At 43.3% G+C, this 25,226-nt stretch overlaps 2 protein-coding genes across 17 annotated transcripts in view; one reads left to right on the top strand and one right to left on the bottom strand.

The window, feature by feature from the left end:
• The window catches only part of TLR2 (toll like receptor 2), a 73,152-nt gene extending 54,986 nt beyond the window's left edge, over positions 1 to 18,166 (top strand). For 12 of the 13 annotated variants that reach the window (XR_001902956.3, XR_002522263.2, XR_002522262.2 and 9 more), the window contains 2 exons: positions 11,266 to 12,849; positions 17,419 to 18,166. The gene's annotated coding sequence lies outside the window, so the exon portion shown is untranslated. The remainder of the gene's footprint in view (positions 1 to 11,265; positions 12,850 to 17,418) is intronic. The other variant, XR_004182641.1, reaches the window with a different exon arrangement.
• The window catches only part of RNF175 (ring finger protein 175), a 49,136-nt gene extending 27,290 nt beyond the window's left edge, over positions 1 to 21,846 (bottom strand). The window contains exons 1-3 of one of the 4 annotated variants that reach the window (XM_009207726.3): positions 21,787 to 21,846; positions 13,743 to 13,780; positions 10,904 to 11,085 (exon numbers count right to left, since the gene is read on the bottom strand). In XM_009207726.3, the coding sequence (XP_009205990.1) occupies positions 10,904 to 11,068 (165 nt within the window). In that variant the 5' untranslated portion in view covers positions 11,069 to 11,085; positions 13,743 to 13,780; positions 21,787 to 21,846. Of the gene's footprint in view, positions 1 to 10,903; positions 11,086 to 13,742; positions 13,936 to 21,786 lie in introns of those variants that run through there. The other 3 variants (XM_009207729.3, XM_021938881.2, XM_009207725.4) reach the window with 3 other exon arrangements.
• Positions 21,847 to 25,226: the final 3,380 nt, after the last annotated feature.

Genomic DNA, 25,226 nt, shown 5'->3' with positions numbered 1-25,226 from the left:
TCATTTAAATTATTTTAAAATTTCTCTGGAGTTTCTTCTTTGACCCATGTGTTATTTAGTATTGTGTTATTTAATCTGCAAATATTTTGGAATTTTCCATACTATCTTTCTGTTATTAATTTCTAGTTTAATTCATTGTGGTTTGAGGGCATAGATTGTGTAATTCAAATTTATTTTGGAGTCTTTTATGGTTCAGCATGTCGTGTATTTTGGTGAATGTTCCATGTGATGTCAAGAAGAATATATACTCTGTTGTTGTTGGATGAAGTATTCTATAAATGTCATTTAGAGCAAGCTGATGAATGGAACTTTCAGGTCAATTATGTCTTTACCAATTTTATGCCTGCTTGATCTATCAACTACTAGAAGAGACGTATTAAAATCTTTAACTATAATGGTCAATTTGTTGATTTCTCTTTGCAGTTCTATCAGTTTTTGTCTCATGTATTTTGATGCTCTTTTGTTAGATGCATACATATTAAGGATATCTTCCTGAATAACTGACCCTTTTATCATTATGTAATGCCCTTCCTTCCTTCCTTCCTTCCTTCCTTCCTTCCTTCCTTCCTTCCTTCCTTCCTTCCTTCCTTCCTCCCTCTCTCTCTCTTCAGGCAGAGTCTCACCTGCTGCTCCAGGCTGGAGCAACTCATGCCTCATTGCAGTGCACTGATCCTGGCCTGCTACTCCTCCCATCTCTCAGCCTCTGAGGTTGACCACAGGAGACAGCACTATGCCCGCCAGAATTATTTGAGGAGATGGAGTTTCATCATGCCACCTGTTGGTTTTGAACCCAGGCCTGGTGTCCTCCCTCCTCAGCCTCCATGGCTGGGATCTCACAGGAACCGCTACATCTGGTTATTTTTAGAGATAGGTAACATCAAGCTGGTCTCGAGCTCTTGGCTCAAGCAATCCTCCTACCTTGGGCTCTCAAAGTGCTGGAATTACAGCTATGAGCCACTGTGCCAAGCCAAATGCCCTTTCTTATCCCTGACAATTTTCCTTGTTCTGAAGTCCACTTTGTCTGAAATTAATATAGCTGGTTCAGCTTTCTTTTGATTAGCGTTAGTATGGAATATCTTTTTCCAAATCTTTACTGTTGATATATCTGTAACAACATATAATTGCATCTTGTTTTTGAAAATTAATCCACTCTGACAATCTTTGTGTTTTAATTTTTATATTTAGACCATTCACATTTGAAGTGATTATTGATATAGTTGGATTAATATCTACCATGTATGTAACTATTTTCTATTTGTTGCACTTTCCTTGCATCTCTCTCTCTCTCTCTCTCTCTCTGCCTTCTCTGGTTTTAACTGGGTATTTTATGAGATTCCATTTTCTCTCCTCTATTACTGTATCAATTAGGCTCCTTTACAATTATTTCTAGTGGTTTCTCTACAGTTTGCAAAATACATCCATAACTAATCCAAGTCCATTCTCAAATAACACTATACACCTTTATTGGTATTATAGGTACCTTATAACAGAAATCTCAATTCCTCCCTCCCATTTCTTATAATATTGCTATCATTCATTTCAGTTATCCATATAACATAATCACCCAATACATTGTTCCTATTTTTACTTTGAACAATTAATCTATTAGAGGAATTAAGAATGAGAAATAGGGCTGGGCGTGGTGGCTCATGCCTGTAATCCCAGTTCTTTGGGAGGCCAAGGTGGGCGGATCATGAGGTCAGGAGTTTGAGACCAGCCTGACCAACATGGTGTAACCCTGTCTCTACTAAAAATACAAAAATTAGCCGGGTGTTGGGGCAGGCACCTGTAATCCCAGCTACTTAGGAAGCTGAGGCAGGAGAATCACTTGAACCTGGGAGGTGACGGGTACAGCGAGCCGAGATCACGTCATTGTACTCCAGTGACACAGTGAGACTCCACCTCAAAAGAAAAAAAAAAAGAAAGAAAGAAAAAGTTTTATTTTATCTCTATTTATTCTTTCTCTGACACTCTTTCTTTATGTAGATTATCTGAGTTTCTGGCCTAAATGACTTTACTTCTTTCTGAAGAACTTTTAAAAAACATTTCCTACAGGTCAGAACTACTGGTAATGAATTCCTCATTTTTTGTTTGCCTGATAAAGTCTTTATTTCTCTTTCACTTTGAAGTGAATTTCTCTGGATATAGAATCCTAGATTGCTGGGATTTTTTCTTTCAATACTTTAATATTTTACTTCACTTTCTTCTTGTTTGCATGGTTTGTTTTTTCCCCTCTCTGGCTGCTTTTAAGGTTTTCTCTTCATCTTTGGCTTTCTGTAATGTGAATTTGACATACCCAGGTATAGATTTCTTGGTATTTACCCTACTTGGTGTTCTCTGAGTTTCTTGGATTTGTGGTTTGGTGTCTCCTTAATCTTGAAAAATTATTGGTCATTATTATTTCAAATATTTTTTCAGTTCCATTATCTCTTTCTTCTCCTTTTGCTATTCCAGTATGTGTATGTTATGTTTTTTGAAAATGTTCCATAGTTCTTAGATATTCTGTTCTATTTTCTTTTCACTCTTTTTTTCTCTTTGCATCTCATTTTGGGACGTTTCTACTGACATTATCTTCACGTTTACTGATTCCTTCCTCAGCTTCATCCAATCTATTGATGAGGCCATTCAAGACATTCTTCCTTTCTGGTACTATTTTTTTTGTTTGTTTTATTTTTAGCATTTTAAAAGGTTCTTTGTAAGTTTCCACTTCTCTGATTACATTACCCATCTATACTTGGATGTTGTCTACTTTTTCCATTAGAGATCTTAGCATATTAGCCATCATTAAGTTTTATTTTATTTTTAACTGAAAAATAATAATTGTATATCTTTATGAAGTACAATGTGATGTTTCTGTACATGTATACATTGTGAAATGATCAAATCAGGCTAATTAGCATATCTATCACCTCAAATATTTATCATTTTTTTGCTGTGAGAACATTTAAAATCCTCTCTTAGCTATTTTGGGACATACGATATGTTAATGTTATAGTCACCACGCTGTGCAATAGAATACCAGAACTTATTCCTCATATCTAACCAAAACTTTGTACTTGTTTACCAATAATATCTCCCCTTTCCCCATCTACCCACCCTCCTATGGCCTCTGGTAACCACCATTCTACTCTACTTCTGTGAGTTTGACTTTTTAATCATAATTATTTTAAATTCCTAGTCTGATAATTCCAAAATCTCTGCCATATCTGAGTCTGGTTCTTTGTCTCTTCAGACTGTGTTTTTTTTCTCCTACTAGCATGACTTGTAATATTTGGTTGAAAAGCAGACATGATGTATTAAGTAATACAAGCTGAGATAAACAGCTTGTATTAGTGTGAGGTTTTATATTAATTTGGCTAGGAGTTGGGCTGTGTTTAATGTTTGCTGTAGTTGTAGGTGTCAAAGTCTTCAATTTCCACTAGTGTCCTTGTTTCTGTCTCTGCTGTTGTCTTTGGGTTTCCCTAAACATTCCTTCTTATATAGAGTCTAAGGCTTGCAGCTCTTTCAGCTCTAACCTTTGGCTATTACACTGGACACCTGTTCATGTGGTGGCAGGGTGTAAGGGTAGTGAGAGCATTCTGTTATCATATGGTTAAGTCTCTTTCAGGCCTGTGTCCCTGGGGTGGCCTTTACAAGTGTTTCTCAACTATTTTGTTTCCCCTTAGGTGACACAGGAAGGCTAGAGGAAGCTGGAGTTGGGTTATTTCTCTCCCCTCATATTGGATGAGGCTCTTATTAATCTTTTCCCTTGCTGTGGTAGGCCTTGTTATGGAGAACATTCTGGATCTGGTTCAAAGTGGTCACTTTTCCCCTCCCCTGCTGGAAGCATGAGAACACTTCTTGGGTTTTCATCATAGGAACCCGGTGGGGTAGCTGGAGGTAAAACCTAAACAAAATGTGGGGTCCCTGACTGTGGCTCCCAGGAGTTTTTCACTCTCACACTACTTTATGCACTGCTTCCAGCAATCCTTCAGAGTTACTACATTTGAATGTATGGCATTGTCGCTTCTGCTTTCAGGAAGGAGATCTCAGCTATGATTTCCTGCATTCACCTGTCTCTCTAGATTTTGAGGTGGTGGTTTTCCCTGTGACCTCAATTCTCTGACAGGTCTAAGAAAAGTCATTGATAATCAGTTTGGCCAGTTTTTTTCTTGTTGTAAGATAAAAGTGTTGACTTCCAAGCTTTTTATATGTTGGAGCTGAAACCAGAAGTCCTTCCTATTTTTAAAAATTTCATCATTTTAAATATCAGGAAACAAAGGCTCCTTGTAGTTAAATGAATAGCTAGAATCTTCCTATTTCTAAGCCAGTACTCTTTCCTTTCACCATCCTGCCACATTAGGTTGGTGCAAAAGTAATTGCTATTTTTGCTATTAAAAGTAATGGGAAAAACCACAATTACTTTTGCACCAACCTACTGTATCTCACAAAATCAGCCCAGGAAAATGTCCTCAGAAAAAGCATGAGACTGAATAGCTGGGCATGGTGGCTTACGCCTGTAATCCCAGCACTTTGGGAGGCCAGCCAAGGCAGGCGGATCACCTGAGGTCAGGAGTTCGAAACTAGCCTGGCCAACATAGTGAAACCCTGTCTCTATTAAAATAAAAAAATTAGCTGGGTGCAGTGTCAGGCACCTATAATCCCAGTTACTTGGGAGGCTGAGGCAGGAGAATCTCTTGAACCTGGGAGGCGGAGGTTGCAGTGAGCCAAGATCGCACCACTACACTCTACCTGGGTGACACAGTGAGACTCTGTCACACACACACACACACACACACACACACACACACACAAAAGCATGAGGCAGAATAGAAGGGGTGGCAAGGCAGTAGATAAGCAGATGTACTGCTTTGTAAGTCAATGTTTGAGCATTCTCTCTAGCTTTACAAAAGTGTCCAGGAAAGGATTCTTTTATTAGCAAACTGCTTTTACAGCATATGATTACGTTTGCACAAATGTTATATACAAACAGTATCTCTTGGATGCTTTTGGAGTCAACTAATAGTATTGAACATTTACTATGGATCAGTCACTGTACTTGAAATTCAAAGATATTTAGTGAGCTTGTTCTTGATACGAGAGCAAATAACTAGTGAGGTTGAATTCTAGCCTCTCTGCAACTAATTAGTTATATGTCTTTGGCCAAGGTTTTTAATTTCTCTGAACTATATTTCACAAAGGGGATAAAAAATAATTACCTCTCAAGGTAACTGAGGTAAAGTACAGAAAGCACTTATCACAGCTGTAATAATAATAGTAATTTACATATAAATTTATATGTAATAATTTTATGTATAATTATGAGTATTATAATAATTATAATATATATTAATATGTTACTAATATTGATAGAGGTTACAATATCAAGTCATGGAGATAAATTTCACTATATAGCCCCTTGTAGAAAAGAGCCAGCAATGTTGTGAATCTTATAAACATGTTCAAAGCTCTCAGTAGCTAGTCTTATACATGCCAAGAAAAACAATTAAAAGCTAGGTTCTCTCTGGATGATAGGGCAATTTAGATCAGCATTTATGCACACATGTCTGTCAAATTCCATCCCAAAGACTTTAAATTCAGTAGTGTATTAGGCAGTGGGTTTTTTTGATATTGTTCACCCAAGTATAAGAAAGCTGGAAGCCAGTGTTAGAATAAGCTAGTGGTACTCTAGGAACAATTTCCAGCTCAGATGGTTGCAAACATCACCAACAGTGCCTGAAATGGCTGTGCTCTGATGACCACTCTGGAGGTGAATCCCCAAGAAGGGATGCAAAGCATGAGGCAAAGTCAAGGCTACAGCATGGGAAAGCCTGGCCTCTCATCTTGAGCTACAGATTGAGTAGCCCCTCAATAGAGACATGCAGGGGAATGGGGCTACTCAACCTGTTCCTTTGGGATGATACCAATAATTAGATGGATTGATGTGCAAAGACGTAGAATATATTCCAGAGACCAACCAAGTCTATGAGCTAACTCAGCAGTCTCAAGGCACCATGAGACCTGAATCTGTCCTTGACTATGGTGGGGGCGACTTTATGCAGGCTTCTGGCTTTGTCAAAGTGCTAGACAGGATCACCATGATCATTATCATCATGAGAGGCATGATCACAGGCATCTGGTCACCTCCAAGGTGATTCTTAGGACTACAGAGCCCCACTGGGTAGCCATAAAACATAGAAGCTGTGTGACAGAGGGACACAGAAATAGCAACCTTAGAGAGCAAAAGTGGGGTGACTAAAGGAATCAGGGGGAGGTGGCAGTCAAAAGCAAGTCCCTGGAGAGGCATTGCAGGTAGCACAGCTTGTGCAGTTAGCAACAGGAAACAACTCAGATGACTCCAGCTAACCAACAGAGGTCAGGGTCCAGGGTGTCCACCTAGTCCAATGTAGCTGAGTCATCTACGGTCAGACCCTTCCATGGCCACAAGTCCTTAAAGGGGATTCTGAGGCATAAGCAGGTCTGTCTTTGGCCAGGTAGAGCCAAAGTGCTTCAATACAGGACAAGGATGGTCTTTGTGCATATGCCACCTCAAAAATCATCAAATCTGGCCAGGCGCAGTGGCTCATACCTGTAATCCCAGAACTTTGGGAGGCTGAGGTGGGTGGATTACCTGAGGTTAGGAGTTTGAGAACAGCCTGGCCAACATGGTGAAACCCCATCTCTACAAGAAAATACAAAAATTAGCCGCATGTGGTGGCGGGCACCTGTAATCCCAACTACTTGGGAGGCTGAGGCTGGAGAATCACTTGAACCCGGGAGGCGGAGGTTGCAGTGAGCCGAGATCACACCATTGCACTCCAGCCTGGGCAACAAGAGCAAAACTCCAACTCAAAGAAAAAAAAATCATAAAATGAAAATGTTGCAGGAGTGGTACGACACAGTGCAAGTCAAGGGCTCCTGGGGCATTGTTTCCTTTCACGGTCAGGGGGCTTCTTATGCAAAATCCACACCTGTGTTACTATGAAAAAAGAACATTTTTTTCTACATCAACCCAGAGATAATGATTAATTATAAAGAAAGAATGAATAAGGCTATGAACTGATTCCTTATGAATCCAGGTTTCTTCCTACATGAGGACTCTAGAAATTTTATCTTAGATACTTCCATTTTGCAGATAAGGAAACCATAGTTAAGATATATTTAAATAGCTTTTCTTTGATATGAGTGAAGTACTAGTGAGGTTTGATTCTAGTTTCATTTACTTAAAAACATTATCCAAGTGCAATATAAAGGGTGTTTATTATAATTGATAAGACAGTGGTGACATGGCAGAAATGGATACATTTGCTTTAAAACAATAAAATGAGATTCCCCTTTCTAAAGAAAATGTTCAAAATTGCCTAAACTTAAATATAATACAGAACTCAAAAGAATTTCTTTAGACCCTGTACTATATGGGAAATAAATTCTATGACAGGTAATAATAAAATAATATATTGGTCTAAGTCAACACTTCATGTGTTGCAGGCAAGTTGAGTCCCTCAGGCTCTATAATGGCCATTCCAAGACCCAGAACCATGTAGAATGTTAACTGAGGACCTTCTCCCTTTGCAACACTTCTCCATTTAGTCCATGTTTGAATCTAAACCAGAGGATTTTAAAGTGTAGTTCCAGGACTGGCAGCCTCAATATTACCAGCACCATGAGGGAAATTGTTAGGCAAGCAAATTCTTGGGTCACTATTGAATCAGAAACTCAATGGACAGGACCTGGGAACTTGATTTAACAAGCTCTCTAGATGATTCTGATGCACCCTGCTCTAACCATTGAGAACTACTGCTGTAAACATTGCGATGGCAAGGTCTCAGGCCCAACAAGGCCCACAGTATGACTCTCAGGCCCTGGTGGTGAACATGCTTGAATGAGATTGGTCTGTGAAAATGAAATCTGGCTCCATGTTGCTGAGGTCAATGCAGTGTGTGCATGAACACATTTCCATGGATATGTAAACAATTAATGCCAAGATAGTTTACTACTAATGAAACAACATTAGAGTGTCTTAGTCCATTTTGTGCTGCTATACTAGAATATGACAGATTGGGCAATTTACAATGAAAAGAAATTTATTTCTCACAGTTCTGGGGGCTCAGAAGTCCAAGATTGAATGGCTGGCATCTGGTGAGGGCCATCTTGCTGCATCATCTTATGGCATAAGACAAGAGGGCCAGAGAAAGTGAGAGTGAGAAAAGGTGGCTGAACTTGTCCTTTTATAAGGAACCTACTCCTGCAATAAAGGCATTAGTCCATTCATGAAGGCAGAGCCCTCATGACCTAATTGCCTCTCATTAGGCCCCACCTCCCAACACTGTTGTATTGAGTATTATGTTTCCAACACATGAACTTTGGGGGACACTCGAACCACAGCATTCTGCCCTGGCTCCAAATTCATGTTTTTCTCACACATAAAACATATTCATTCCATCCCAATTGCTCCAAATTCTTAACTTGTTCTGGTGAAAGTCTAGGGTCTCATCTAAATCAGATATGGGTGAGACTCAAGGCATAATTCATCCTGAGGCAAATTCCCCTCTAGCTGTGAGCCTGTGAAATTAACAAGTTCTCTTCCTCCAAAATACAATGATCGGTCAGGCAGAGGATAGACATTCCCATACCAAAAGGAGAAATAGGCAAGAAGAAAGGCCCCAAACAAGTCTAAAACTCGACAAGGTAAACAATACTAAATCCTAAGACTTGAGGATAATCTTCTTTGACTCCATGTCCTACTTTCTGGGCATACTGATGTAGGGTTTGGAACCCTGAGGCCTCAGGAACAGCCTTGCCCCCATGGCTTTGCTAGGCTTAGCCCACATAATTCTCACAGGTTGGAATCTCATGTCCGTATCTCTTAGGCTCGAGTTGCATGCTGCATGCCCATAGCTCTCCTGGGCTGGAGTTGCATGCTGGTAGTTGTATAGTTCTAGGACTTGGGGGCATCCCCACCCTGAAGGACTCCCCTAGGCCTAGTGAGGACTCTCTGCTATGGCCGTGACTCCACACTTCTGCTGGGTATTGTCCTCCTAGGCGCTCTCTGTGGCAGCTCTACCCCAAGACAAATCTTTGCCTAGGCCCTCTGGTTGTCCGCAACACCCTTTGAAATCTAAGTGGAGGCTGCCATGCCCTCACAGCATGTGCCTACAGAATTAGCGCCACCAAAGTTTAGAGCTTGTACCTTTCAGAGCAGCAGGTTGAGCTGCACCTGGGCTCCCTGGAGCCACAGCTGAAGCATCCAAGGAGAGTGATGCTGGAATTCAAGGAGCAGAGTCCTGAGGTGGCTCTGCTCACTGGTCCTGTGTAGAGCACACTGGGGAGTCACCCCAAACCACTCTGCTCTCCTGGAGCCCTGGGCCTGTGATGAGAGAGGCAGCCTTGAAGGTCACTGAAGTGCCTTCAGGGTCATTTTCCTGTTGTCTTGATTACTTGCACCTGGCTTCCTTCTGGCTGTGTTAATCCCCTTTATCAAAGGGTCACTTGGCTGCACCCTTGCAAACCTTTTTATTCTTTACGTAGCCAGGCTGTGAGTTTTGCAAATTTTATATTGCTTCTCTTTTACTTATAAATTTCATCTTTAAATCATTTATCTCTTCTTTCATTTTACTATATGCAGTTAAAAGAAGCCATGCAGGTCCTTCAATATATTGCTTAGAAATTTCTTTCACCAGCTATCCTGGTTCATTGCTCTTGAATCTGCCTTCCATAAAGCCCTCCAGCATGGACACAGTTAAGCCAAGTTCTTTCTGACTTTATAATGAGGATGGCCATTACTTCAGTTTCCGATACCTTGTTCCTCATTTCTGTCTGAGACCTCAGGAGAATGGCTTTTACTGTTCATATTTTCACTAATATTCTGACTATGACCACCTAAGTAATCTCTAAAAAGTTTCAGCCTTTCTCTATAGTTCTTTTCTTCCTCTGAGCCCTAACCAGACTCGTCTTTCATACTCCATTGTTACAGCAAGACCAGCTGTTTCTAGCTTGTTCCTTCAAACTCTTCCAGCCTCTGCCCAATTACACAGTTCCAAAGCTGCTTCCCCATTTTCAGGCATTTGTTATAGTAACAGACCCACTTCTTGGTACCAATTTTCTTTCTTAGTCTGTTTGGTGCTGCTATAACAGAATACTACAGACTGGGTAATTTATAATAAACAGCAATGTATTGCCTCATGGTCTGGAGGCTGGAAAGTACAAGACAGAGGGGTTTGCATCTTGCAAGGGCCTTCTTGCTGTGTCATCTCACGGCAGAAGGTGAGAGGGCAGGAGAGAATGAGAGAGAAAACGGGCCCACATTCATATTTTTATAATAAACCCACTCCCACAAAATTAATGGCATTAATCTATTCACAAGGGCAGAGCCCTTATGGCCAAATCACCTCTTATTAGGCCCCACCTCCCAGCACTGTTGCATTGGGGATTACATCTCCAACACAAGAACTTTGGGGGATACCTTTAAACCATAGCAGACAGCCTAAAGCATTTCTTTTGGCTATTCCTAATCCTTCTTTTCCTGGACTATTGGCAGAAGTTGTTCATGCATGAAAGGAAAACTGGTTTACTTAAACCAGGATTTCTCAGTCTTGGCAACATTGACATTTTAGGCCAGAAAATTTTTGTTGTAGGGAGCTGTTCTGCATTGGAGGATGTTTACCAGCATCCCTGGCCTCTATCCACCAGGTGCCAGTAGCAACTCCCCTCCCCATCTACACCCCCCACAAGTCTTGACAGTCAAAAATATTTCCAGACATTGCCAAATGTCTCCTGGTAGTGAAATTGCAGCTGGTTGAGAACCACTGACTTAAACCAAGGCAGTTACTTCAAAGTGGTAACCAAGGGAGAATGTGTCCTGGAAAAAAATAGTCAAGCTGATACAAGCTGGAGCAGGCTCCCAGCAGCTACAGGGGTGACTCACATTGTAGGATCGACCATGCCTCTGTCTCCACTGAACCAGCACTATCTGGGCAATGACCAGAATGCAGAGGAAGATCAAGATCATTTCCACGTGCATGGATTCGTGGCCCCGGTGCATCTTGTACATCCTCTCCTGCTGCAGGCTGGAACCGGCAAATGAGGTCATCTGAAAAAGCCCTCAACCTTGTGTGTTTAGCCAAAAAAACAAACAAACAAAAAAAAACCAACAACAAAAAAAAAAACAACAAACAAAAACAAAACAAAAAAACGGGTTTGGCTCACAAAAAGCAACAGGGGGTTTCAAAGGTAAGGGTTGGTAAGTTTTGATTGTAAAGTTTTTCTTGGTTTCTTCCCTTTCCCTAGATCTGGAGAAGGAGCAGCTGGGAGGAGGAGCCTGACTCTCTTAGTAAAACTAGTTCCTTTGCTTTCCCATGTGGTTGGCCTCAGCCTTGTCTTTTAAGTGATGGGGCTAAAAAAACTAATGAGCCCCAGGAAGACCTGGGTTCCAGTCCCTGATCTGCCACTTCATTGCCTCACAACCTTGGGGAAGTCATTTATCCTCTCTGAGCCTCAGTTTCCTCATTTGCAAATTTCAAATAACCATCCTTCTGTAACTGACAAGGTTGTTGTAAGACTATAAAGCACATGTTATTGTATTTGTATCTACATGAGGAATAATTATTATTGAGCTGCATCATATGAAACGTCAATTTTGGAAAGTCAAAAACAGTCCAATGTTGGTAATTTTAAATCATTTGCTACTATTCCAAGTAAAAGAATACCCTGCAGATGGTGCTTATGCCAGAGGAGAGAATATTATCCATGGGGCAATGGAAAGCTTTTGAATGAGTTGTATAAATTGTTACAGAACTATTATATAGAGAAAGAATAGGCTTAAGTATTATCTTAGACACGCACAAACATTCCCGTGATGGCTGAACGTTACCGTTTTAGTTGGATGCTTAGTTTTGCACAATTGTAGAGAAAATCAACAAAATACTTTGTCACCTGGTTTAACGTTCTGGAGTAGCCTTGATGAGAACCTAGAGCAGTGGTTCTTGACCTTGTCTGTAAGTTAGGAATCACTGGGAAGCTTTAAAAAAACCCTTAACCCCCCCATATCCAGATCAATTAGATGACCATTTCTGGGTGTTAGGGGGCTGAACTGCACCCTCTCGAAATTCATACACTGATGTCCTGGTCCCCTATACTTCAACATACCAACCCAAACCTGCCAGCACTTTAATCTTGGACTTCAGCCTCTAGAACTGCGAGAAAATAAATTTCTGATTTTTAAGCCACCTATTCTGTGGTATTTTGTTATGGTATTCCTAGCAAATAAATACAGATTTTCAGGATGGGATGTGACATCAGGAATTTTTCAGGCATCCCATGGGATTTTAAGGGGCAGCCAAGATTGAGAACCATGAGCCTAGAGGAAGAGAAAGAGGCCCAGGGTCAAGATGAGTGAACATGGGGAAAAACTATGAATGCTGTCAGTTACTTTCTGAATATTGGTTATCATTATCTTTCATCCCTAGTGTGGCACCATCAGTCACAAAATCTCTTAAAGTTTCCACTTACATCTGGTTACAGTATGCAGTTAGCTAGTGTACCACCCAGAAAACACCGCAGGGTAAGTCTGTGCCATGAGATAGTGACCTTTTAAAGGCACTTGATGGGTATGTGGGTTGGGTTCTCTCCCTCTGCCAGCATTTCTACAGCTACTCCAAAGAGCAGTGAATGTTTCAGAAAAGGGTCTCATCCAAATCCCAAGGGTTCCCCCTGCTGGAAAAGGTGTGGAAATCAGCCCACAGAGCCCAGTAAATACTACTGCTGAAGTTCAGTTTCTTTGAGAGGGATTCGCAGAATGTCAGTGCTGGAAGTTACCATAGATGGAATGAATCTCCTTCATTTATCAAATGACGAAGCTGAAATCCATATCAGGTAAGCAACTTGAATAAAATTACATGGCTATTAGTCTCTGTATTGGAAGCTGAGCTCAGGAGACAAGAATGATTTCTAGAAGCTCATTTAAACAAACAAACAAACAAACAAACAAAAAACCAAACTTGTTCCCCTGAAGAAATGGGAAGAAAAATGAAAAACTACAAGTGCTTAGTTGTGGTTTATACAGCTCCAAATCTAAAATAGCTTTTTAATATTCTATATAATTAACAGACTTTGAACTTAGGGCATATAGATAAAAGAGTGACTTCATCATCAGTCTAAAATAGGACTTGCATAGATATAAAATACACTTTATGAGATTATTAATCTATTATATCAGATTAATCTATTATAAAAATGCATCTCAAATTGGTTAGCCTATGTTGAAGTACTTTGAAAAGTATATATTGGTGTACAAATGTAGTAAGTATTTTCTTTTTTGAGTAGGAATGCATCCAAAATTGACTCCTGTAATACAAAAAAGGAGGAGCTTTTCATTCTTATTTCACTTCATGTGGTACTCACAGGGCCCAATGGCCCTACAGTATGTACCAGAACACAGGGGCAATGTGTGTAGGAACAAAACCGGTGTATGTTGTGCCTAAAATAAATAGTAACTTGTGCCTAAAATAATAGTAACTTGACACAGTCATATTTTGAAGGATATATTAATCCAGCTTTGTGTGACTGCATGATCTTTTCCTATGGATCATGCTGTAGAAAACAGATGAAATCCATGTGTTTTGGTCTATAGTATTTGTGTATCCTACCCCATCTTCTCTATCCTGGAAAATTTACAAATAAGATTATGACTTCATTCAATTTCTCAACTGTTAAGATAAAAATCTAATTTTTAGCAAAACAACTCTTAAAAAATACTAATTACTTACTTCCACGCATCTTCTGCAGAAAGCTTTGTATGAGAGATCTGAAAAACACAAAAAGGGCCCTTATCAAAAAACATCTTTGTTTTCTTGTTTTTTCTGTTAAAACCAAGACCATGTTGAAACTCAGACCATGAAAAATAACAGCATCACATAGTATTTGAATAATTTGGGATAAAAGTTCTAGTAAAATAATTTGCTTACAGAACTAAAACAACATGAAACAAACAAACAAAAAAAGAGTAATCAGGTCACTATTAATAAGTATTTGATCCTGTTCCTGGATCAGAGAATCAGATGAGGCTCCATTTCAATGGTTCTGTTTTGGCAAATCAGTCAAAGTTACAGAGAGTGGTCTCCCAACAGGCCATGCTACTCTGGCTTCTAGGATATGAAGTGTGAGTCTGAGCATCCCTAAAAAACATCTGTTTTGCTGATATCTTAAATGATTGCATTGAGTACATATCTCCAATCTCAGTGAGTAAATATCATTTCCAAGTTCAAAGTTTCAGAGACAGAGCTGACCAGAGGCTCCGCTGATTTGGAGCATTCTTAATTCTCCTGCTAAGAAGGCATCATTACTGACCCCAGGAAAGGGAGTAATCTGGGCTTGTTGCCTTACAAATTGAGCTGGAAAGCACAGAGATCATCTCCAGAACTGTGCTTTTTGGATGACCTACAGAGTCCACCTACGGACTACCTTTTCTAGATTATTGCTAACCCACTACATCTGGTCATTTGAAACCTTTAAGGCCAATCATTGGAAAGACATAATCGTGTAACTTTGATGGAGAGCACAGAAGAGCAGACAGCCAATGTTTTTGCCCCCAAAGTAGAACTTAGCAGAAAGGGACCTGTGGAACAAAGGAGGAGATTCATGCAGCTTGATTACCTGAGGCTTGCTTCATTCTTGGAACTCAACACTTGAGCCCAGCTGTTGTGACTTCCATTTGAATATTAGGGACCCACCTGGTGGGACCACCTGGGGACAGGGAGCCATTGAGAAGTTGCCAGTATTATCCCCTATGCCATCCCCTTCTTCTTTCCTGGCATCACCCAGAAAGGTCCTGGCATTGTGCAAATACTGCCTAAACGTATACTTTTCTATTTCATCCAAAGCCTTGTTCTCTCTTAAATGTGTGAAAGAAAATCTTAAAAGTACTAGAAGAAAACATGGATAAACATGTTTATAATTTTGCAGTGGAAAAGGCATTTTTAAGTATACTGTAGAGCCCAGAAATTATAAAGTTAAAAAAATGACAGATTTTGAGGACATTTAAAATAAAATGCATTATAGTCCTCAATATTTGAAAGACAAATTGAACTGGGGAAAGCATAACATATGTGAGGGGCAAAAAGCTAATAAGCATATGTGAAAAGGGCTTTTATAATTTAATCAAAAAGAGACAGATTGTCCAAAAGGGCAAAGTACATGAATGAGAAATTCACGAATTGAGATATACAAATGACCAATTTACGGAAAGGTGTTTAAACTCACTAGTAATAACTGTGTTTAAAAAAAAAAGTAAAAATGAGGTCTTTTATTGAAACATGTTAAATAAAAAAAGTGCACTTACCTCCTCTCCCTCCCCAAACACCACTAGAACAATAGCAAAAGGATATAAGCCTCCAAGTCCAAAGAGAATGAGAGAGGAGTCCAGAGCAGCCAATTCTGAAACTACCGGTAGATGGGCCAGCAGAAAGGGACACTGGGACACCATAGGGCAAAAGACACCGAAGCCCACCAGCATGTGGGCAGTGCAGAGCAGAATGTGTGTGCAAATACCCTCAGGAGGGTTGTGGATTGCAGGGTCCTGGGGTGTCTAGAAGTGGGGGATGCAACTGGAATTAGTAAAAGAAGGTTCACCGAAAGTCAGTTTAAGGTTTGGAGGCCCCCACACTAGCAGAATACTAGTGGTTAAACCAGAGGCACCGGCAGAGAGGCACCAGGCATGTGGAGGGAGAGCAGAGGACACTGGCAGCCCTCACCTGAGTCTAGAGAGCCCTAGCACCATCCTCCCTGGCAGCATCAACTCTAGATCAGGCTGCAGGGGCCCTGCCTTGCTTTAGAGGACCCCAGACATCTCAAACCCTAAAACGCAAAATAACTGTGTTTTTATCTTTTCTTTTTCTTTTCTGTGTTTTTATCTCTCTCTTTTTTTCTTTTCGAGGTGGAGTGTTGCTTGAGTGCAAGACTAGACTCCAGGCTAGAGTGCAATGGTGTGATCTTAGCTCACTGCAACCTCCGCTTTCTGGGTTCAAGTGATTCTCCTGCCTTAGCCTCTTGAGTAGCTGGGACTATAGGCACCCAACACCATGCCTGGCTAAATCTTTCTATTTTTAGTAGAGACAGGGTTTCACCATGTCGGCCAGGCTGGTCTCGAACTCCTGACCTCAGGTGATCTGCGTGCCTTGGCCTCTCAACGTGCTGGGATTACAGGCATGAGCCACTGTGCCCGGTGTCTTTTCTGTCTCTTAAGAAAATATTTTGAAAGTCTGGTAATTGATTGAGTGAGTAGACCCTAAATGGAAAGAGATGATGTAGGGCTGACACCCCAGGGGACTGGCAGGTTGGGGAGAAGAAAAAGAATAGCCTGTGCTCTGGGAAACTGGAGATAAAGTTTTGAAATTTGGCCATCCCACACCATCTAAGTGGGATCTTGGTTGATGAGGCTCCTCAATTAACTGCAGTGAGGTAGTCTGGGAGCAGCTTGGAACTGCTTAGAAATCCCAAGTCTGAAAAGTGAGGTATGTGGTGGGAGATCCTATCTACCACAGCTTCCTTGGGAGTCAGTGAGGTCAGTCCGCATCCCTGGTTTAGGCACTGTAGTGGGTTGAATTGTGTCCTCCCAAAAGATATAGTTTGAGTTATAACCCCCAGTACTTGTGAATGTGATCTTATTTGGCAATAGGGTATTTGCAGATGTAATTGAGGACCTCAGAATGAGATCATCTGGATTTAGGGCAGGTCCTAAATCCAATGACTAGTGTCCTTACAAGAGAAAGTAGTGGAAGGTTTGACATCCAGCAACACAGAGTAGCAAGGCAGAGTAGATGGCCATGTGAAGACAGAAGCAGGGACTGGAGTGATGCAGCCACAAGCCAGGAACACCTGGAGTCACCAGAGACTGGAAGGGGCAAGTAAGAAGTCTTCCCTACAGTCTTTGGAGGGAGCATGACCCTGTTGACACCTAGATTTTGAACTCCTGGCCTCCAGAATTGTGAGATAATACATTTTTTGTTGTTATAGCAGCCCTAGGAAACTAGTACAGGTACATTGAAACTTCCATCTTCCCTGTCCCAGCAGATCCCTGCTACCACTCAAGCCTGCAGCCAGCAGTGCAGGTAGGGAGAATGTGGCTACACGGGCCACAGGTGGACCTGCAGGCAGGGCTGTGAGAGCAGATCAGTTGATAAAACTTAGACATGTGGCATGAGGCCCTCCATTTGTGCTCTTGGCCTAGGCATGTTAGACATGGGCTTGCCCACTTAGCTGGTAGCCAGACATGCCCCTTACACACAGAATGAATCAATCTAAGCCAAGAGAACAGACCTATAGATATGGACAGTCCTTGTTCTCTCTATGAAAAGGCCCAGCCAGGTCACCCTCCACTGAAGACTGCCTGTCAACAAGCTTTCCCTGGTACCAATAACTTAACAGTGCTGTACTGTCTCACCTTAGATACAAGTGGACAATCAAACATCACAAGACGTTTGAGACAGGAAAGAGTTCTGCACCCATGATGACAAGAACACTGTGCTTTAAAGAATATAGAAAAACAACCGAAAGCTCTTAGAAATTAAAAATAGGAAGACAGAAATAAAAAATCAAATGAAGAATTGAAGATAAATTGAAGAACTCAGAAATAATCAAAGAGATGGAAAACAGAAGAGAAAATATAAGAATATCAGAGAATTGGGCCAGGAAATCTCCTCATGTCCAAAAAAAAAAAAAGAGTTCTAGAATCAGAGAAGAAGATAACAGATGGCAGGAAGTTTAAAAGCAATTATACAATAAAATTTCCAAGGACTGAAAGATACCTGTTTTAAAAATGAAATACCCACCTAGTACCCAGCCCGATGGATGAAAAAGACCCATATTTTTGTATATCTACATAAAACAATCTGTAAGCTATAAAATGATAACACAGATTCATATTTACTGACATAGAAATATTTTCATGACATATTGTTAACAGAAAAAGCATGCTTCAAAACAGTTGTGTATAATCTGAACCTATTTTTGTAAATATAAAGTTACATAAAGAGACATGTGGAATTAAAAAAGCCCAGAAGAATGGCTCCCAAGACATTAACAGGAATGTTCCATGGGTGGTGATACATCCTGGGCATTTACTTTCTTTTTTATACTTCTTTACATTAAGTGTATTCTACATGAACATATGTCACTAAAAAGAACAATACAAAAGTAAGCTTGCCTCTGTCCTCTCTTTTATTCCTTTCCTTGTCTGATCAGTTGCCATGTCCTTTTTTCCTGTTCCAGCACTGTATTTGTATCGATCTCTTATATCTTTCTTTTGGCTAGCTAAATCTGTGTGAGCTCCAGATGTTTCTGAATGCCTCCTACAGAGCCCCACTTGGGAATCTCTCTCTCAGATATGTGAATTAACCTGCCCTAAAATGAATATAGTTGTTTGCCCCCAAGCTGTTCCCACTTCGTGTCCCCCCCACCCCTTCTCGGTTAACCGCACCCTGTTCTATCTATCCAATTGCTCAAAGCAGAAAAGCCTGGGGCATCATCCCTGCCCCTAACCAACTCTGTACCTCCAACCCACTACTCTCCTGTTGACCCTGCCTATAAATGCCTCACAAACGTGCCCCCGTCTCTCCTCCCCTATGGCTTCTATGCCATTCATTTTGTCATTCATTCAGCAAATATGGAGTGGTGCCTCCCGTGTGCCAGCCACTGGGTTAAGAGCTGGCATTCAAGGGTGAGAAAGACAAAGTACCTGTTCTCATGAATAGGACCTTGTGTTCTAGAGGAAATGATGCACAATAAACAAGCAAACAAAACAACTGCCTAATGAAGTAAATTCTATGAAGAAAATAGAATGTGTGATAAAGAATAACCAGCAGGGGGCAAGGGCTGTCACTCCTTAGGCTAGGGTGGCTAGGGGAGGATGAGATGGAGGCCAGCATGCAGGGTGTTCCCCTCCTCTGAGGCCCTTGCCTTCACTCTCTTCCCTCTTCAGACAGTAAGAGTGCTCCCATTAAAGGTAGACTGATCCTATTGTCTTTCTGCCTGAAATCCAACATGGCTCACAAGGCCCTGTATCCCATTTCAGCCTCCCTTCTCTCCATTGCCCCTGCACACACCCTCTGCTCCAGCCAAGCTGAGCTTTTCTGTCCCTGAATGCTCTCCGTCCACTCCCAGCCTCCATGCTGGGTTGCCTCATTTCTGCTCATCCTTGGGTCCCACTTACTCCAGGACACCCTTTCAGTGAGGCCCCTCCCAGGATATCTACTCACCTTGAACATTGTTACCAGACTGCATTGTTGATGACTTATTTACTTACCTGAATCTGTAGGGGGCCGGGGCTGGCCTCATCCCCACACTGAATCCCCATATCTCGCACATGGCACACTCCATGTGTTTGGAGACTGCCACCCCACGCCTGGAATTGGCTCTCATCATCTGTCACCTGAACTGCTGCCTCCAAACTGATGTCCCCACTTTCAACTCTTCCCTCACAAAATCCACCTGTTAGAAAAATCTTTCTAACCCAAGTGGCAAAGCCAGAACAATGAACTCAGAAACTAGTGATGCCCCTGGGCCACATGTGAGTGCCAGGTAGGAATGTTAGGTTTAGAGGGCTGTATTCATTGGTAAGGAATTCATGTCACAAGGCAAGGCTGCATGCCTGTGGGTGCAGAGGAGGGGCTGTGTGTGGCCTACCCCAAAGCAGAGAGCAGTTTTGGGGAAGTGGTGGGTCCTCTCAGCTCTCAGGAGAGATCCGAGCCAGGAAAGCCAGCCTTAGACAAACAGAAGAGGGAACTCCTAAACCCATGCTCTCTGCTCTCTCACACTTCAAATTTAAGGAGTTTCAAACATACCTAACCAGTTGCAGGCTCAAAAGACCCCGGGGGTTGTAGCTGGGGAGGTGGAAGATGGGAATAGGGAGATGGTGTTTGTCCAGTAAGGTACGCTGGAGTTAGGGTCTCACATCCTAAGGTTGTATGTTACTGTTCATTTATTCATTCCATATTTATTGAGGCCCTGCCATTTGCTGAGACTGTTCTAGATCCTGGAAATACAGGAGCAAGCAAGGCAGACCACCTGGCTTGTCTGCTGGAGCTTTCATGCTGAAGGAGGTTCTTAGACAATCAAATACACACATAGATGTACTTCGGGTAGTAATAAGTGTGGTGAAGGAAAATAAAATAGTGTGAGGTTCAAACTAAAGGGAAGCTATCAGATAATAGGCTGGCCAGTAACTATCTCTATTTTCCCTTTCTTATCCCCAGCTCTAGTAAAGTCAAGAAACCAGCACTTCTTGAACTTTGATGTGCAGATGAATCACCCTGGGGTCTGGCTAAAATGCAGATTTCGATTCAGTGGGTCTGGCATGAGAACTGAGACTCTGCATTTTTAACAGGCTCCCAGGTAATGCCTTGGCTGCTGGGCCCTGGACCACACTGTCTTGCCATAGGGATTAAGGGAAAAGCTGTGAGTCCCTCCTAGGGCAGCCTCAACAGAGAGGCCCTATCTCCTGAGGGCAGCAGACTGGGCAGTGATGCCAGCCTTAAGGAAGAGCAAAGATCAGCAGCAAAGCCACCAGTACTAGATCCGCTGGCCCTCCTGGCATGCATTCATCAATTCAGAACCTCCCTTTCGATGATCTGGGTTTGAAACCAGCAAAAAAGTCATGAAGTTTCATGATAAGTTTCCCCATTTTGTGGTATACAAGTCCCTCCACAGCCTAGCCCACCCTTATTTTTTGCTATAAGCATTCCTGACCCCTAGGTTTCTGCCAGTCAGAGTGGACAGTCCCCTCTCTCTGCCTTTTCCCATGGCCATCCATCCCAACATTAAAAATAATCTCCAAGCCATTTGGTACTGCTGTTCCCTCCATCTAGAATTCTCTGGCCCATGAGGTCAGATCCTGTTCATTCCCCAAAACCCAGCTCGAACGCCACACCCTCACGGGTTGGAGGAGAAGAAGGGCAGTCAGGAGCAAGCCCTTCTCAGAAATCTTACAGCTCTTTGCCTGAACCTATTTTGGGACACTAATCTCTTCCTACCCGCTCTATGAGTGATTTTTGTTGTTGTTTAAGAGTTATTTTTGTCCTCATTTTACGGATGGGATTTGGGTTCCTCCAGGTAAGACCTACCCTCCGCCACCCCCAAACTCTCCTGGTACCTGGATGCAGCCTAAGAAGAATTGTCCTATGAATAAAGAATAAATTAAGATTGGGTTTGCAACTGACGCCAGCAGGAGCAGAAATGGGCTAGGGTGAGCACCAGGCAAGACAAGCTGACGATCAGGGTACACATCTTGAATCAGAAATCCTGGACACAGACCAGCAGTTTGCGTGGTAACAGGTCCTCCGAGTGATTCTGAAGACACTCGAGTTTGAGAACCAGAAAGGTCTAGCCAAGAGCCTGGAGCACACCCCTTCCCCTCCCTAGGTGCTTATGACCTTGACCCTGGGCCGTGGGGGCTTCTGCCGAGGAGGGAGGAGGGCACGGGCGGTCACTAAGGAGGGCGGAATTGTAAGGGGTGAGCCTGGAAGAGAAAGTGCAAGGATGCGAGGAGAGGGATGGAGCGAAGGAAGAGGATCAGAAGGAAGAAAGGAAGGTAGCGGGGACCGTAGAGAAGTGGGAGGGAGGGAGTGGAGGAGGGACTGGCACCCCTCGCGGTGGCATCTTCCAGAAGGTCATCTGTCCGTCCCCACGTCCTTCCAGGGCTGATTCTTCCCGGTGGGGCCCGGGGTCTCGGAGACCAGTCTGTGCAGCCTGCCCGGCACCAGCGTGAGCCCCGGGACCCCGGCCTGGCGTCCCCCACGCCCGCATCCCCAGCGCCAGTACCTGCTCCTGCTGCGGGGGCGCCTCCAGCACCGACTCTGCCTTCCGCGCGGCCGCCCCCGCCCCCGCCCCCGCCCCCGCCCCCGCCCCCGCCCCCGCGGCCATGCCTGCGCGCCTGTGCCTTCCAGCGCACAGCGCCTGCGGGGGAGGGTCCCGCAGAGTCCGCAGAAGTAGGCGCCGCGGGGCCGGGGGAGCCGAGGGTGAGAGCCGGATCTGCGGCGGAGCGGCGGCTCCGCCTGGGTTGTGCGGGGCGGGAGATGGGTGCCTCCCGGCGCGCCCCGCCTCCGCCCCCTGCACGCTGGCCAGCCTCCTCCCCAGCAGCGGCCTCGAGGTCGCCAGCACCCCCGGCTCCTTCAGGACCTCAGGCCTCTCTGTTGGGAAGCTATTCAGCCAGCCATCGCCGCCAGTAAGGCGTCCTGAACCCTACCGGGTGCGTGTGGCGGGAACCAGCGGTTTTGTTACCCGACCGCAGGACTGGAGGAGGGGTCAGAAGTGGGTAGGGAGAGATAGGGGAGTAGAGGAGTGGAGTGAGAAATGGCGCTGGGGAGGGTGCAGCGGGGGGCTGGGGAGGAGGGGAAGGAGGGGGAGAGAGATAGAGAGAGATAGAGATAGAGATAGAGATTCCTCAGCTGTCTTCCTCAGAGGTGTTTATTAGGAGGCAGGAGTTCGGATGGCTGTGCAGATACAGACTTTCCTCAGTTATCTGTGCTTCCACCAAAGATGGTGCCGGAGAGAAACTCCCGTTTAGGGAGAGCGCAGACCCTCTTGGCCCCTGTGCTGCTGCAGGTCATGCAGGGCCCCTGGGACGCAAGCATCTTGCCTTTGCCCCTCTACCTCCAGGGTTTCCCCTCCCCCTTTACAGCTTGGGCCTAAGCCTGGCTTCAAGGTTGAGAACAAGCTGGGACGTTTAGGCAAGACTTTAGAAATACCTGGGTGTTGATTTGGGGAAACAGAAAAGAGGAGCACGGAATTAGATCTTGTGTCCTACGAAATATGGCTTACTCCATTCCAGTGTGTGATGGCTCCTATTTGTCAACACCTACAAAGGATATAAACGGACTAAGATGGACATTTCTCTGCCACTGTGGAACGTAGAGCCTAACAGGGGATAGAGAAAAATAAGCATCTAAGTACAATTATCACGGATGATGCCTTGGTTTTCCAGCCTTAACTGGGCATCAGAATCCCATGGAGGACTGCTGAGTTTGTTAAAACTCGGAGTGCTGGCCAAGCACAGTGGCTGATGCCTTTAATCCCAGCACGTTGGGAAGACAGGGCGGTCGGATTGCTTGAACCCGGGAGTCTGAGACCAGCCTAGGCAACATGGTGAAACCCCATCTCTATAAAATATACAGAAGTGAGCTGGGCGTGGTACACTTGTAGTCCTGTAGTCCCAGCTACTCAGGAGGTTGAGGCTGGAGGATCGCTGGAGCCCGGGAGGTTCAGGCTGCGTGAGCTGTGATGGAACCACTGCACTCCCGCCTGGACAACAGAGCGAGACTCTACCAAAAATCAAAACAAAACAAAAACCTTCAGATTGCTGGAGTTGAGCCCTAGAGTTTCTAATATAGTAGGTCTAGGGTGGGGCCTGAGCATTTGTCTTTTGAACAAGTTTTCAGGTGCCGCTGGGGCTGTTGCCTACATCTGAAGACTACCTTGTAGCATGATCAGAATGTGTTGGAAAGAGTGTCTGAGATGGAGAGAATAGGGGATGTGAGGGCCCGGAGGCTGGAGAAGGCATAATGAATTGGAGAAATAGAAATCATGGTTAACACTGATAGAATGCATACCGTGTGCCAGGTGCCGACCTGAGCACTCTACCTGTGTTAGCTCATTCAGTCTTCGTGACAACCCTGTGAGGTGGGCATTGTGACTGTCCCCTTTTTACACAGGAGAACACGGAAGCACAGAGAGGTCCAGAAGTTTGTTCAAATTTTGAGGCTAATAGGTGGGGCAGTGGGAATTTGAACCCAGAGAAAACTGACTTCATGGTCTGGGTTCTTAATCTCTCAAGGAAGTAGCTGTGAAGGTCAGCAAGGGCCGAATCCACCAGATCCACATAAATAATATTAAACAGTTTGGACTGTAGCCTCAGGAGAATGAGAAGCCATTACCGAGTTTTAAGCAAGAAAATGACATTACCAGACTTGCCTTTTGGCTTCAAGAGTGGGGAAGAGGGCTATGACTATGACTCAAGACAGAGGGATCAGCCAGAAAGCTATTGCTGTAGTTTTAGCTCTCAGGATGACAGTGGCCTTGATGGTGAGAGTGAGTGTGTGCAGGGATGGAGTGGAGGGGAGATGGAGAGATGTGTTTGGGGATGGGAGAACTAGGTAATAGAATCTATCGTACTTGATTCATCTCCAAGCATGGTGCCCAGGCATGTGGCTTGGGCAGTGTAGCATTTGGGCAGACAGTGCTGCCTTTACTGAGAATGGGAATATTGAAAGAGCAGCAGATTTGGGGACACAAAAATAGTGGGTTCATTTGGACATGTTACATCTCTACCCATCTTGTGGCCTGTGTTCATGTGGCAAGAGCCATTTTTTTTTCTCTCCAGCCCAGGATATCCTCACATTCATCTAGATTCTCCCAAGGCAGCAAAATAATAAAGTGAAAATAGTCCATATGGAGATGGATGTTCCCTTTCTATAAAATTCTGACCTGTTATTGTTATATAAGTCTTAGGTCCCTGATTTGAAACTCTCTCTCCTGATTGATTGGCACCAAAAAGACCCACATACTTCACTGGAAACCCATGTACGTACAAAGGTATCATCTTCCTTCTGTCTTCAGCTCAGCAATCATATCAGAATAAAACTCAAAAAGTGCATTTCTCCCCCGTCAGTAATGATGGCTTTGCTCTAATCTATCCTCCTCTTATACCTGGTTTCTTCTATGATCAAATTGCAGATATTCAGAACGAAGATCTAATTTCCCAGTAAGTTAGGCAATGCTTTCTGGCGTAGTTCACTGAACCAAGGTTAATTAATTTGAAATTTTGTTTTCCAAATCAAATGGTTGGCGGCTGACTCTGTCTTCTGTCCTGGAATAGATGGACTGTGTTCTGCTGCTTAACACTAATCTCTTCGGCCTTTTAGCTGTAGTCTGTGCATCCTCCTTCATGTCCTGCAATCCAGAGTCCTGAGGTGGTTGTAATGATGCAATGGAAGAAATTAGCTAATGTGGTAAATGTGTTTGAGAAACAAGGTGGGGTCAAGAATCACTAGCCAGTTGATTGTGATATTTGGTGCAGGAATCAACAGACTCAAGGAACAGAATGGGCACATACATTTATGAAAAACTAGTTTTATGAGAGGAGTGGCAAATCAGCAGAAAAAAATTGATTATTTAGTAATCGGTTTATCCATAAGAAAAAAATTATATCATACCAACACAAAACTGGTGGTTAGAAAGCAAAAGTTTAAGATGATCTAAAAGAA

The sequence above is a fragment of the Papio anubis genome, chromosome 3 (genome assembly GCF_008728515.1).
Source record: "Papio anubis isolate 15944 chromosome 3, Panubis1.0, whole genome shotgun sequence".
Lineage (NCBI taxonomy): Eukaryota > Metazoa > Chordata > Mammalia > Primates > Cercopithecidae > Papio > Papio anubis.
The sequence above is the reverse complement of the archived record's forward strand: the minus strand, read 5'-3'. Positions and strand labels throughout refer to the sequence as shown.